This window comes from Salvelinus namaycush, chromosome 6 (genome assembly GCF_016432855.1).
Source record: "Salvelinus namaycush isolate Seneca chromosome 6, SaNama_1.0, whole genome shotgun sequence".
Classification (NCBI taxonomy): domain Eukaryota; kingdom Metazoa; phylum Chordata; class Actinopteri; order Salmoniformes; family Salmonidae; genus Salvelinus; species Salvelinus namaycush.
The window spans coordinates 39932417-39944299 of record NC_052312.1 but is presented as its reverse complement, the minus strand read 5'-3'; the positions used below and the strand labels follow the sequence as shown (position 1 = coordinate 39944299).

General features: G+C 46.2%; 1 protein-coding gene across 1 annotated transcript; it reads left to right on the top strand.

Annotated features, from left to right (window-relative positions):
* The first annotated feature begins 1440 nt into the window (after positions 1–1440).
* Positions 1441–11883, top strand: LOC120049998 (ras association domain-containing protein 8-like). Its single transcript, XM_038996568.1, has 4 exons — positions 1441–1543; positions 3489–4426; positions 11369–11498; positions 11768–11883. Exons 1-4 carry the CDS (start codon positions 1441–1443, stop codon positions 11881–11883), a joined length of 1287 nt encoding a protein of 428 aa, XP_038852496.1.

Genomic DNA, 11883 nt, shown 5'->3' with positions numbered 1-11883 from the left:
CATATCCTTACCTCCTCTGCCACCCAAAATACAATTTCCATGTGAACACTTAACACCTGGCAGCCTGCACCTCTCTCTCCTACCCCTGAGCTGTGTGCAGCATGGGAATGGCCCTATTTACAGCCAGTTACCAGGCGGCTCTGGCCTGGAGATTCTGCAGTAACTGTCTACAGTTACAAATCACTCTGCCAGTTCCCAGTGCAACACAACACTGCCTCCGGGATTCCAAAGGCCTGTATACGTAGCGTGGTGCCCCTGAACGGCTAGCTCAGTCAGGGAAGGCCTCAGTAACCAGAGGCGTCTCGGAGGGATACCCGCGGCAGGATGGTGTTGAACCAGAGGGAACGTGACAGGGAATTGTTGTGAGGCTGGCAGCAGGTGTGATGAAGATGCTTAAAGAGGCAAGGGAGCTGTTGCCGTCTTACGTGTCATTAGGGAGTTAAGGATCAGAAAGTGGATAATGGGACGAAACAGGAAAACGGATGGCCGTTCCGAGAGAGGGATAAAAAATGACGCTTAAACTCCGTGCATCTGTGTTTCCCTGGCCCGGCAGGCTGGCGGTTCAGATCTGCACTGTTGCCTCTGCTTGATGCCTTGCCAGGTCTGTAATCATTGCCTTTCAGCTAAGGTGCTTGTGTCAGCAGTTTAAAGGGTTCCTCATGCAAGCGACCAGAGAAAGCTTTCCCGTAGGCATTACCAAATAGAACCGCCATCGTCAGATAGGGCCTTCGAGACAGACCGACAGACACTGCATTAAACCCCTTATTCCAATGATTAAATGTGTACCTCGAAACCAGAAACTGTAACTAAACTTCTGCTGAAGTTTCTCCTTCGTCCTTGGTAGTAGATACAGAGGGACTCCTAAAGTAGCTTTTAAGTGCATGTAGTGCAGCAACAGATTCCTAAATGTTGAGAGAGTGCGGTTTTGATTTATAAGCCTTTTTCTATCCATGTAACCCGCATCAGTTTGGAAATGCAATGCTCTGATTCTATGGGACTCTATGGCTGCCAATATTGACTGTAGCAGTAATGGGAGAGGAATATGACAAAGCAATAAGACACGAGAGCAGGTTTTCTCAAACTTGGTCCTGCCCATTTTGATAGAGATACGGGGTGATGTTGAGTGGTTTAATTCGCATCAATGAACTGGAATCTTCTTTGCTGTCTCATCTCACTTGTAGTCACCAAGAAAGTTGCAATTTCCCAGAACCTCTTATTTGTACATTTTTAAGCTTACTGAGCAAGATGGATAATTTAGCATTGTTTGTGAGTCTCTGTATTTCAGTGTTTTGTGTGTGCATTTTGGAATACAGTAAACTCACAGAGCTATATAGTAAACCCAGCATTTGACAGTCTCTCTGTTCTATAGAATGCTGGAGAGATCCTGTGTAGCGCCCCCTTGTGTGGAGGAGGAATGACGACGCCCCCTCGATGAGAGCCATGGAGCTGAAAGTGTGGGTGGATGGAGTGCAGCGGATCGTATGTGGCGTCACAGAGCTCACCACGTGCCAGGAGGTGGTCATTGCCCTGGCCCAGGCCATTGGTGAGTCAATCCATCCTGCAATATTGTCCAAAACCCCCCCACCAAAAAAATATTAAAGTGATAGTTCAAGGGATAAATTGAAAATAAGATTAAACTAAAGTGAACTACTGTACCCCTTTAAGCCTTACCACACTCCGTGTGAGAATGGATCCTTTTGCAGGACACACATCCACAGTGCATGCAGCATATTTGACGGTCCGTTTCTGAGAGATGCTAAAGACGGTGGAGTGCACCAAGATTAGAGTTGACTGGGAGTGAACAGAGAATCAAAATGAGTGTTGACCTGGGAGTAAACAGAGATTGTGAGAATCAAAATGAGCGTTGACTGGGAGTGAACAGAGATTGTGAGAATCAAGATGAGCGTTGACTTGGAGTGAACAGAGATTGAGAGAATCAAGATGAGCTGTGTTGGGATGATTCATAGATGTCATTGAGATGCTCGCTGAGGAGAAGAGAGAACTACATGATGACAGGATTGTATTCCCATAATGGTACCGCATTTATGTATGAGAAGCTATTACCCCAGCCCACATGTAGAGGCAATAAAATAAGTTTGAAAGAAGCTGTCTGTTCCCACTGCTTCTAGGGAGAAATAGCTGTAGAACCAGCATGGAGCCACTTTTAAAGGTTCACCTCTTTTGCATTATGGAGATGTACTGTACAGACCTGCACTGAACTGTGTGAGTATGGCTCAGCCCGACAATACCCTGCTCATACTGCTGTCATTTCATACTGTTTTCAGTTCATACTGGCACAGTTTTGCACTTGCACTTTGCACTGCTTAGAACCAAAATTCTGTGGAGATGTCATGGTTTACATAGGTAATTTGCTTTTAGAGAAAATACTTGGAGGTCCTAGAGGTAGCATGTAAGGGTTAAATGAATCCATTGGATTTGTACATGCTATTCAATTGTGATCCATGCACAGATACATGATTGTAGGACTAACAGCTAAATGCTGTGTCTTTTCATCAACAGTACAGGAGTTATGGTCCAGGGCCTCTTTTGTATGTTTTCAGTCTTTTGTCTGGTCCAGGGTACTTTGATGTGAAAGGCCTTCAGCCAGATTCAGCTGTAGTGACAACTGTGTTCCTTTCATAGGGGTTCTGCTGTTGAGAGGGGAAAGACTTTGGCTTGTGCTCTTAACTGCAGCAGAACACACACACGCACGCACGCACGCACGCACGCACGCACGCACGCACGCACGCACGCACGCACGCACGCACGCACGCACGCACGCACGCACGCACGCACGCACGCACGCACGCACGCACGCACGCACGCACGCACGCACGCACGCACGCACGCACGCACGCACGCACGCACGCACGCACGCACGCACGCACGCACGCACGCACGCACGCACGCACGCACGCACGCACGCACACACACACACACACACACACACACACACACACACACACACACACACACACACACACACACACTGATTTGGGTCTGGAGGAATTTTATTGAACCTTACTCCAACCCTAGTATGAATGGGAACTGAACAACTGCTCCTATATTTGAATAGAGAAATCCCTGTTGGGTTCTTCCTAGAAAAAACAACCCATTACTCTGAAAACTCTGCACAGTGCCCACCCAATAAACTGTCTGAAAGCAAGTGGGGTAGTTGTGAATGGTTCTTCCATAGAGTTTCCCTGTTCTTAGCGGAGGTAAATTAGATTAGGGTTGTGGCTGTGTTTCTGAATGCCGGAGGGGATAACAATGACAAAGTCAATGGTAGATGATCTCTGTAATCTGCTGCTACTGCAGAGTGTAGTCTAGCTACTGGTCTGTATGTAACTGGTCACCGGCTGGTATGTGGCAAGAAATAGCAAACAACGTTGCCGTGTGACTACTGTACATTGGTCATCTAAGCCCAATTACTTAGTAAAGCTCCAATTAATTCATCTGATCAAATCATTATTTCATTCTTTTTGCAGGGCGTACTGGCAGGTACACGTTGATCGAGAGATGGCGGGAGACGGAACGTCACTTGGCCCCGCATGAAAACCCTGTGGTGTCCCTCAACATGTGGGGCCAGTATGCCAGCGACGTGCAGCTGGTTCTCCAGCGCACTGGCCCCTCCCTCAGCGAACGTCCCAACCCCAACTGCTCATCCCGTGTGCCCGAGCGCGGCCTCTACCGCCAGAGCCTGCCTCCTCTGGCCAAGTTGCACGCGTCGGCCAATGACCGCTTGCTCAAGCGTCGGGAGCCCAAGCGTAAGTCCCTCACCTTCACGGCTGGGGCCAAGGGCTTGAGGGATATTTTTGGGAAGGGCAGAGATGCCGAGGCCAAGCAGCAGCAGAGAGCACTGAACCAGGGCAGGGGGGTGGTGTCTGTGCCCCTCAGTCCAGCCCGGGAGCTGGTGCGCTTGGTCCAGCTGCAGAAGGACAAGCTCCAGCTACTGGAGAGCCGGCTGCAGGGCTGTGAGGCAGAGCTACACGGCTGTGAGAGCGGTGATGTTGGCGTGTGCATCGAGGGTCAGGAGGGCATTGGCGTGCTGGAGGAGGAGCTGGTGCGTCTGGAGCAGCAGCTGCGGAGGAATGAGGTGGAGATGTCCGAGGAGGAGTTCTGGCAGAACGAGCTGCAGATCGAGCAGGAGAGCGAGCGGCAGCTGAGGGAGCAGCTCCAGGAGCTGATTGGACGGGTGCGGGAGTGCGAAGCCCGGCTGGGGGAGTACCTGACCCGTATCCAGGGCATGGAGGCTGGCCTGGAGCAGGAGACTGAGCAGAGCAGGCAGGTGGACGAGGAGGAGGCCCGGGCCCAGCTGGGGAAGGTCAGGGCAGAGCTGGAGCAGCAGGTTCAACACAGAGTGCAGCTGGAGAGCAGCTGCAGGGCTGTGGACCGCTCACTGGGACAGTCCAGCAAGAAACTACAGGTCAGCTTTGGTAGAAGGAAAAATGTATAGGAAAACAGTGATTGTACATACACAAATTCAGCGTTTTAGGGAGGTGCTGGAGACTCTAAACACTGCAATCTACGCTCCTATGTGCTTTGACTGATGAAGACCTAAGGGATGAAACATGTTCAGAAGACATAGAGAGAGAAGTGCCATACTAAAATTTTCCATTGATTCCTAATGGTTTTGAAAACAACACATGATGTACATAAACAAACACCTTTTGTAAAATAGGGTTGAAAACAACATTTATCATTGATTGGAAGACACACATGCACCTTTTGCAGAAAACATTATAATGAAGTAAGACACGTAAGCCCATTTTACAGGGCTGCATAATATCTGTAACATATACAGTACCAGTCAAAGGTTTGGACACAGCTACTCATTCAAGGGTTTTTCTTTATTTTTACTATTTTTTACTATGTAGAATAATAGTGAAGACATCAAAACTATGAAATAACACATATGGAATCATGTAGTAACCAAAAATGTGTTAAACAAATCAGAATATATTTTATATTCTTCAAAGTAGCCACCATTCGCCTTGATGACAGCTTTGCACACTCTTGGCATCCTCTCAACCAGCTTCACCTGGAATGCTTTTCCAACAGTCTTGAAGGAGTTCCCACATATGCTGAGCACTTGTTGGCTGCTTTTCCTTCACTCTGCGGTCCAACTCATCCCAAACCATTTAAATTGGGTTGAGGTTGGGTAATTGTGGAGGCCAGGTAATCTGATGCAGCACCATCACTCTCCTTCTTGGTCAAATAGCCCTTACACAGCCTGGAGGTGTGTTGGGTCATTGTCCTGTTGAAAAATAAATGATAGTCTCACTAAGCGCAAACCAGATGGGATGGCGTATCGCTGCAGAATGCTGTGGTAGCCATGCTGGTTAAGTGTGCCTTGAATTCTAAATAAAATCACAGACAGTGTCACCAGCAAAGTACCCCCACATCATCACACCTCCTCCTCCATGCTTCACAGTGGGAACCACACATGCGGAGATCATCCATTCACCTACTCTGCATCTCACAAAGACACAGTGGTTGGAATCAAAAATCTCAAATTTGGACTCAAAGGACAGATGTCCATCGGTCTAATGTCCATTGCTCGTGTTTCTTGGCCCAGGCAAGTCTCTTGTTCTTATTGGTGTCCTTTAGAAGTGGTTTCTTTGCAGCAATTCGACCATGAAGGCCTGATTCATGCAGTCTCCTCTGAACAGTTGATGTTGAGATGTCTGTTAGTTAAGCTCTGTGAAGCATTTATTTGGGCTGCAATCTGAGGTGCAGTTAACTTTAATGAACTTATCCTTTTTTACTGTTTTATTTCACTGTAGAGCCTTTAGTCCCACTCAAAATGCCTTAGATAGCTCTTTTGTCCCACCCGACACACATGCGGAGAACTCACCTGGCTTAACTTGTCCCTCCAGAGACGAAACCTCTCTCATCGTCACTCAACACCTAGGTTTACCTCCACTGTACTCACATCCTACCATACCCTTGTCTGTACATTATGCCTTGAATCTATTCTACCATGCCCAGAAATCTGCTCCTTTTATTCTCTGTCCCCAACGTACTAGATGACCAGTTCATATAGCCTTTAGCCGTACCCTTATCCTACTCCTCCTCTGTTCCTCTGGTGATGTAGAGGTTAACCTAGGCCCTGTAGCCCCTAGTTCCACTCCTATTCCCCAGGCACTATCATTTGTTGACTTCTGTAACCGTGAAAGCCTTGGTTTCATGCATGTTAACGTCCGAAGCCTCCTCCGTTAGTTTGTTTTATTCACTGCTTTAGCACAACCCGGATGTCCTAGCCGTGTCTGAATCCTGGCTTAGGAAGGCCACCAAAAATTCTGAAATTTCCATCCCAACTACATTTTCCGCCAAGATAGAACTGCCAAAGGGGGTGGAGTTAGCCTGCAGAGTTCTGTCATGCTATCCAGGTCTGTGCCCAAACAGTTCCAGCTTCTACTTTTAAAAATCCACCTTTCCAGAAATAAGTCTCTCACTGTTGCCGCTTGTTATAGACCCCCTTCAGCCCCCAGCTGTGCCCTAGACACCATATGTGAATTAATTGTCCCCCATTTATCTTCAGAGTTTGTACTGTTAGGTGACCTAAACTGGGATATGCTTAACACCCTGGATGTCCTACAATCTAAACTAGATGCCCTCAATCTCACACAAATGATCAAGGAACCTACCAGGTACAACCCTAAATCCGTAAACACGGGCACCCTCATAGATATCATCCTGACCAACCTGCCCTCTAAATACACCTCTGCTGTCTTCAACCAGGATCTCAGCGAACACTGCCTCATTGCCTGCGTCCGTAATGGGTCCGCGGTCAAACGACCACCCCTCATCACTGTCAAACGCTCCCTAGAACACTTCAGCGAGCAGGCCTTTCTAATCGACCTGGCCTGGGTATCCTGGAAGGATATTGACCTCATTCCGTCAGTAGAGGATGCCTGGTTATTCTTTAAAAGTGCATTCCTCACCATCTTAAATAAGCATGCCCCATTCAATTTAAAAAAAACTAAGAACAGATATAGCCGGTTCACTCCAGACCTGACTGCCCTTGACCAGCACAAAAACATCCTGTGGCATACTGCATTAGCATTGAATAGCCCCCGCAATATGCTACTTTTCAGGGAAGTTAGGAACTAATATACACAGGCAGTTAGGAAAGCAAAGGCTAGTTTTTCAAACAGAAATTTGCATCCTGTAGCACTAACTCCAAAAAGTTTTGGGACACTGTAAAGTCCATGGAGAATAAGAGCACCTCCTCCCAGCTGCCCACTGCACTGAGGCTAGGAAACACTGTCACCTCCGATAAATCTACGATAATTGAGATTTTCAATAAGCATTTTTCTACGGCTGGCCATGCTTTCCACCTGGCTACCCCTACCCCGGTCAACAGCTCTGCACCCCCCCACAGCATCTTGCCCAAGCCTCCCCCATTTCTCCTTCACCCAAATCCAGATGGCTGATGTTCTGAAAGAGCTGCAAAATCTGGATCCCTACAAATCAGCTGGGCTAGACAATCTGGACCCTCTCTTTCTAAAATGATCCGCCGCAATTGTTGCAACCCCTATTACTAGTCTGTTCAACCTCTCTTTTGTATTGTCTGAGATCCCTAAAGATTGGAAAGCTGCCGCGGTCATCCCCCTCTTCAAAGGGGGTGACACTCTAGACCCAAACTCTTACAGACTTATATCTATCCTACCCTGCCTTTCTAAAGTCTTCGAAAGCCAAGTTAACAAACAGATCACCAACCATTTCGAATCCCACCGTACCTTCTCCGCTATGCAGTCTGGTTTCCGAGCTGGTCATGGGTGCACCTCAGCCACGCTCAAGGTCCTAAACAATATCATAGCCGCCATCGATAACATACAATACTGTGCAGCCGTATTCATCGACCTTGCCAAGGCTTTCGACTCTGTCAATCACTGCATTCTTATCGGCAGACTCAACAGCCTTGGTTTCTCAAATGACTGCCTCGCTGGTTCACCAACTACTTCTCAGATAGAGTTCAGTGTGTCAAATCGGAGGGCCTGTTGTCCGGACCTCTGGCAGTCTCTATGGGGGTGCCACATGGTTAATTTCTCGGGCCGACTCTTTTCTCTGTATACATCAATGATGTCGCTCTTGTTGCTGGTGATTCTCTGATCCACCTCTACGCAGACGACACCATTCTGTATACGTCTAGCCCTTCTTTGAACACTGTGTTAACAAACCTCCAGACGAGCTTCAATGCCATACAACACTCCTTCTGTGGCCTCCAACTGCTCTTAAATGCAAGCAAAACTAAATGCATGCACTTCAACCGATCGCTGCACGCGCCCGCCCGCCCGTCTAGCATCACTACTCTGGACGGTTCTGACTTACACCCTGACTACACCGCGTGTGCAAGCGTTGCAAAATACATTTTGAAATCTATATTATTCAATTATTGCACCCACACTGCTCGCTCGCGCCAACGAGCATCTGCGTTGCCAAGGGATAAAATACAAGTCAGTTCTATTTGTGACGCAAATCACACTGCAAGTCCCGCCTCTCTCATCTCCTCATTGGTTTATAGAAGCAGATACCCATGTGCCATCTCCTCATTGGTTATACCTATGTGGGTGACTGAAAGACGAACGAGGTCAGTGGCGGTAATGCACCTAATTTATGAAAGTTGCCAATCGCAATATAAAGTCCAGAGAAGAAAATGCCTGGAAGGAGGAGAGATGACTAAAAACGATTCGGTTGACCGTTTTATATGTGGATTAATTGTCGGAGTAGAGGACCTTGTGCATTTTAGGTAAAATAACAACTCAATGTTTATATCCCAGGACAAATTAGCTAGCAACAGCAAGCTAGCTAGCTAAATTGCCATAAATGTTTAATGCTTTTCGACCTGTCCCCAAATTAATGTAATTGGTTCAGAGTTTGTTTTGACATTTTAACCTGCGTGTCGTGATCACATTTGGTGTGGGTGGACAAAATAGATTTATGCACGATGGCGCACGCGCGCAGCCGGTTTGGGTTCCGTGTTAGAATATGTGGACAACTACAAATACCTAGGTGTCTGGTTAGACTGTAAACTCCCCTTCCAGCCTCACATTAAGCATCTCCAATCCAAAATTAAATCTAGAATTGGCTTCCTATTTCGCAACAAAGCATTCTTCACTCATGCTTCCAAACATACCCTCATAAAAATGACAGATCCTTGACTTCGGCGATATCATTTACAAAATAGCCTCCAACACTCTACTCAGCAAATTGGATGTAGTCTATCACAGTGCCATCTGTTTTGTCACCAAAGCCCAATATACTACCCACCACTGCGACCTGTATGCTCTCGTTGGCTGGCCCTCGCTTCATATTCGTCGCCAAACTCACTGGCTCCAGGTCATCTATAAGTCTTTGCTAGGTAAAGCCCCGCCTTATCTCAGCTCACTGGTCACCATGGCAGCACCCACCCGTAGCATGTGCTCCAGCAGGTATATTTCACTGGTCACCCCCAAAGCCAACTCCTCCTTTGGCCGCCTTTCCTTCCAGTTCTCTGCTGCCAATGACTGGAACGAATTGCAAAAATCACTGAAGCCTCATATCTCCCTCACTAACTTTAAGCATCAGCTGACAGAGCAGCTTACCGATCATTGCACCTATACGTAGCCCATCTGTAAATAGCCCACCCAAATACCCATCCCCATATTGCTATTTATTTTTTTGCTCCTTTGCACCCCAGTAACTCTACTTGCACATTCATCTTCTGCACATCTATCACTCCAGTGTTTAATTGCTAAATTGTAATTATTTCGCCACTATGGCCTATTTATTGCCTTACCTCCCGAATCTTACTACATTTGCACACACTGTAAATAGACTTTTCTATTGTATTATTGACTGTACGTTTGTTTATCTCATGTGTAACTGTGTTGTTGTTTGTGTCGCACTGCTTTGCTCTATCTTGGCCAGGTCGCAGTTGTAAATGAGAACTTGTTCTCAACTGGCCTACCTGGTTAAATAAAGGTGGAAAAAATATAAATCCTCTGCAGCAGAGGTAACTCTGAATCTTACTTTCCTGTGGTGGTCCTCATGAGAGCCAGTTTCATCATAGCGCTTGATGGCTTATTTGAGCTGATCTTGCTGTAATATGGACTTGGTCTTTTACCAAATAGGGCTATTTTCTGTGTACCACCCCTACCTTGTCACAACACAACTGACACATTATTAATTAAAAGAATTCCACAAATTAACCTTTAAAAAGGGGCGCCTGTTAATTGAAATTAATTCCAGGTGACTACCTCATGAAGCTGGTTGAGAGAATGCCAAGAGTGTGCAAAGCTGTCATCAAGGCAAAGGGTGGCTACTTTGAAGAATCTCAAATATAAAATGTGATTTGTTGAACACTTTTTTTGGTTACTACATGATTCCATATGTGTTATTTCATAGTTTTGATGTCTTCACTATTATTCTACAACGTAGAAAATAGTAAAAATAAAGAAAAACCCTGGAATGAGTAGGTGTGTCCAAACCTTTGACTGGTACTATATATATATATTTTACTTTCGTCTGGCGCTGAATTTATATTAGTTTGGATTCATGTCCTTGACAAAACCATGTTTACAATGAAACATAACTATTTATTAATTCAAGCATGGTTTCTCACTGCTTGGGAAGAACGTTTTTGAAGTTACTGTGTTTGATTGAAAAGGGCCCTGTGTTTTTAGTAGGAACATTTTGGAGGCCTCTTATTAGTCCTCATGATGTAATGTTTACTTACAGGGTGGAGTACACCACACAGGCTGCATTTAGACAGGCAGCCCAATACTGATCTTATTTCCACTAATTGGTCTTTTGACCAATCAGATCCGCTCTGAAAAAGAGCTGATGTGAAAATATCTGTTGTGATTGGTCAAAAGACCAATTAGTGGAAATAATCTCAGAATTGGGCTGCCTGTCTAAATGCAGCCATAGTGTGGGCGTGAGGTAAAACAGTTATTTTAAAGATTCGGGTGGTGAGTTATATACTACTGGTGATTTGGGGGCCTGAAAAGAACTGCAGATCTACTCCACCAGACTTACATTACTCTTTCCCTAGAACCAACTCTTCCTTAGCTGGGCTCTAGAACGACTGCCCCTTTATTGGGTTTAACCACCTCCAACATGTATGTAACCGTAAACTGTCTGATTTAAAGGTTCTTCTCAATACAACAATTCCACCTGCAAATAGCCTTAAATGTAAAGGAATACAATTCCACAAGAGAAAAATACATTTTAAACATCGTATGAATCTATAAAGTTGCTTGTTAGGCGCGAGTGGCCAGGTGGGCCCCATCAGTGGACAAACGGAGTATACAGGAAAGTGGAACTGACAGTAGAAACTGCAGGGTAAGTAAATTACTAGTTGAGTGGTTGTTTGTTGCAGGAGAAGGAGCAGGAGTTGGAGCAGTTGACCAGGGAGCTGAGACAGGTGAACCTTCAGCAGTTCATCCATCAGACTGGCACCAAGGTCACCGTTCTACCAGCCCAGCCCAATGATCAGGAGAATAACACAGGTACACACAAGCATTACAAAGTTTCCTAGTCTGGGCAGAAAATCTATCTGGGCTCAGACATTTCAAACATTGTATTATCCAACACTACCCCCTAGTGGAAGTTAGTACACCATGTAAGGTTTTTGTAAAGCTCTTTATTTGGCTAGTAATGTTGCGTTTTGTCACGCCACAGTCTAATCTACACCTGAAAGTAAAGAAGTATAATTTAAAATAAAAAATACCACTTAACATAGACTTCTTGATGACTTCCTCCTCCCCTCTCTCTCCAGACCTCCAATCAGGCTCGCTGAAACGGCTGGGCTCCTCCCGCCTCCTCCCCAGCGACCTCCGAGCTCTGCAGAGTCCAGTGTCTTCAGGCCTCAACCCTGAAGGCATCTACGTCTGA

Excerpts from the sequence above, each read along its gene's own strand:
- LOC120049998 (XM_038996568.1), top strand. The coding sequence starts at position 1,441 with ATGGAGCTGAAAGTGTGGGTGGATGGAGTGCAGCGGATCGTATGTGGC. Across the intron at positions 1,544-3,488 it reads TGCCCTGGCCCAGGCCATTG|GGCGTACTGGCAGGTACACG; the intron begins GTGAGTCAATCC and ends TTCTTTTTGCAG. Across the intron at positions 4,427-11,368 it reads AGTCCAGCAAGAAACTACAG|GAGAAGGAGCAGGAGTTGGA; the intron begins GTCAGCTTTGGT and ends TGTTTGTTGCAG.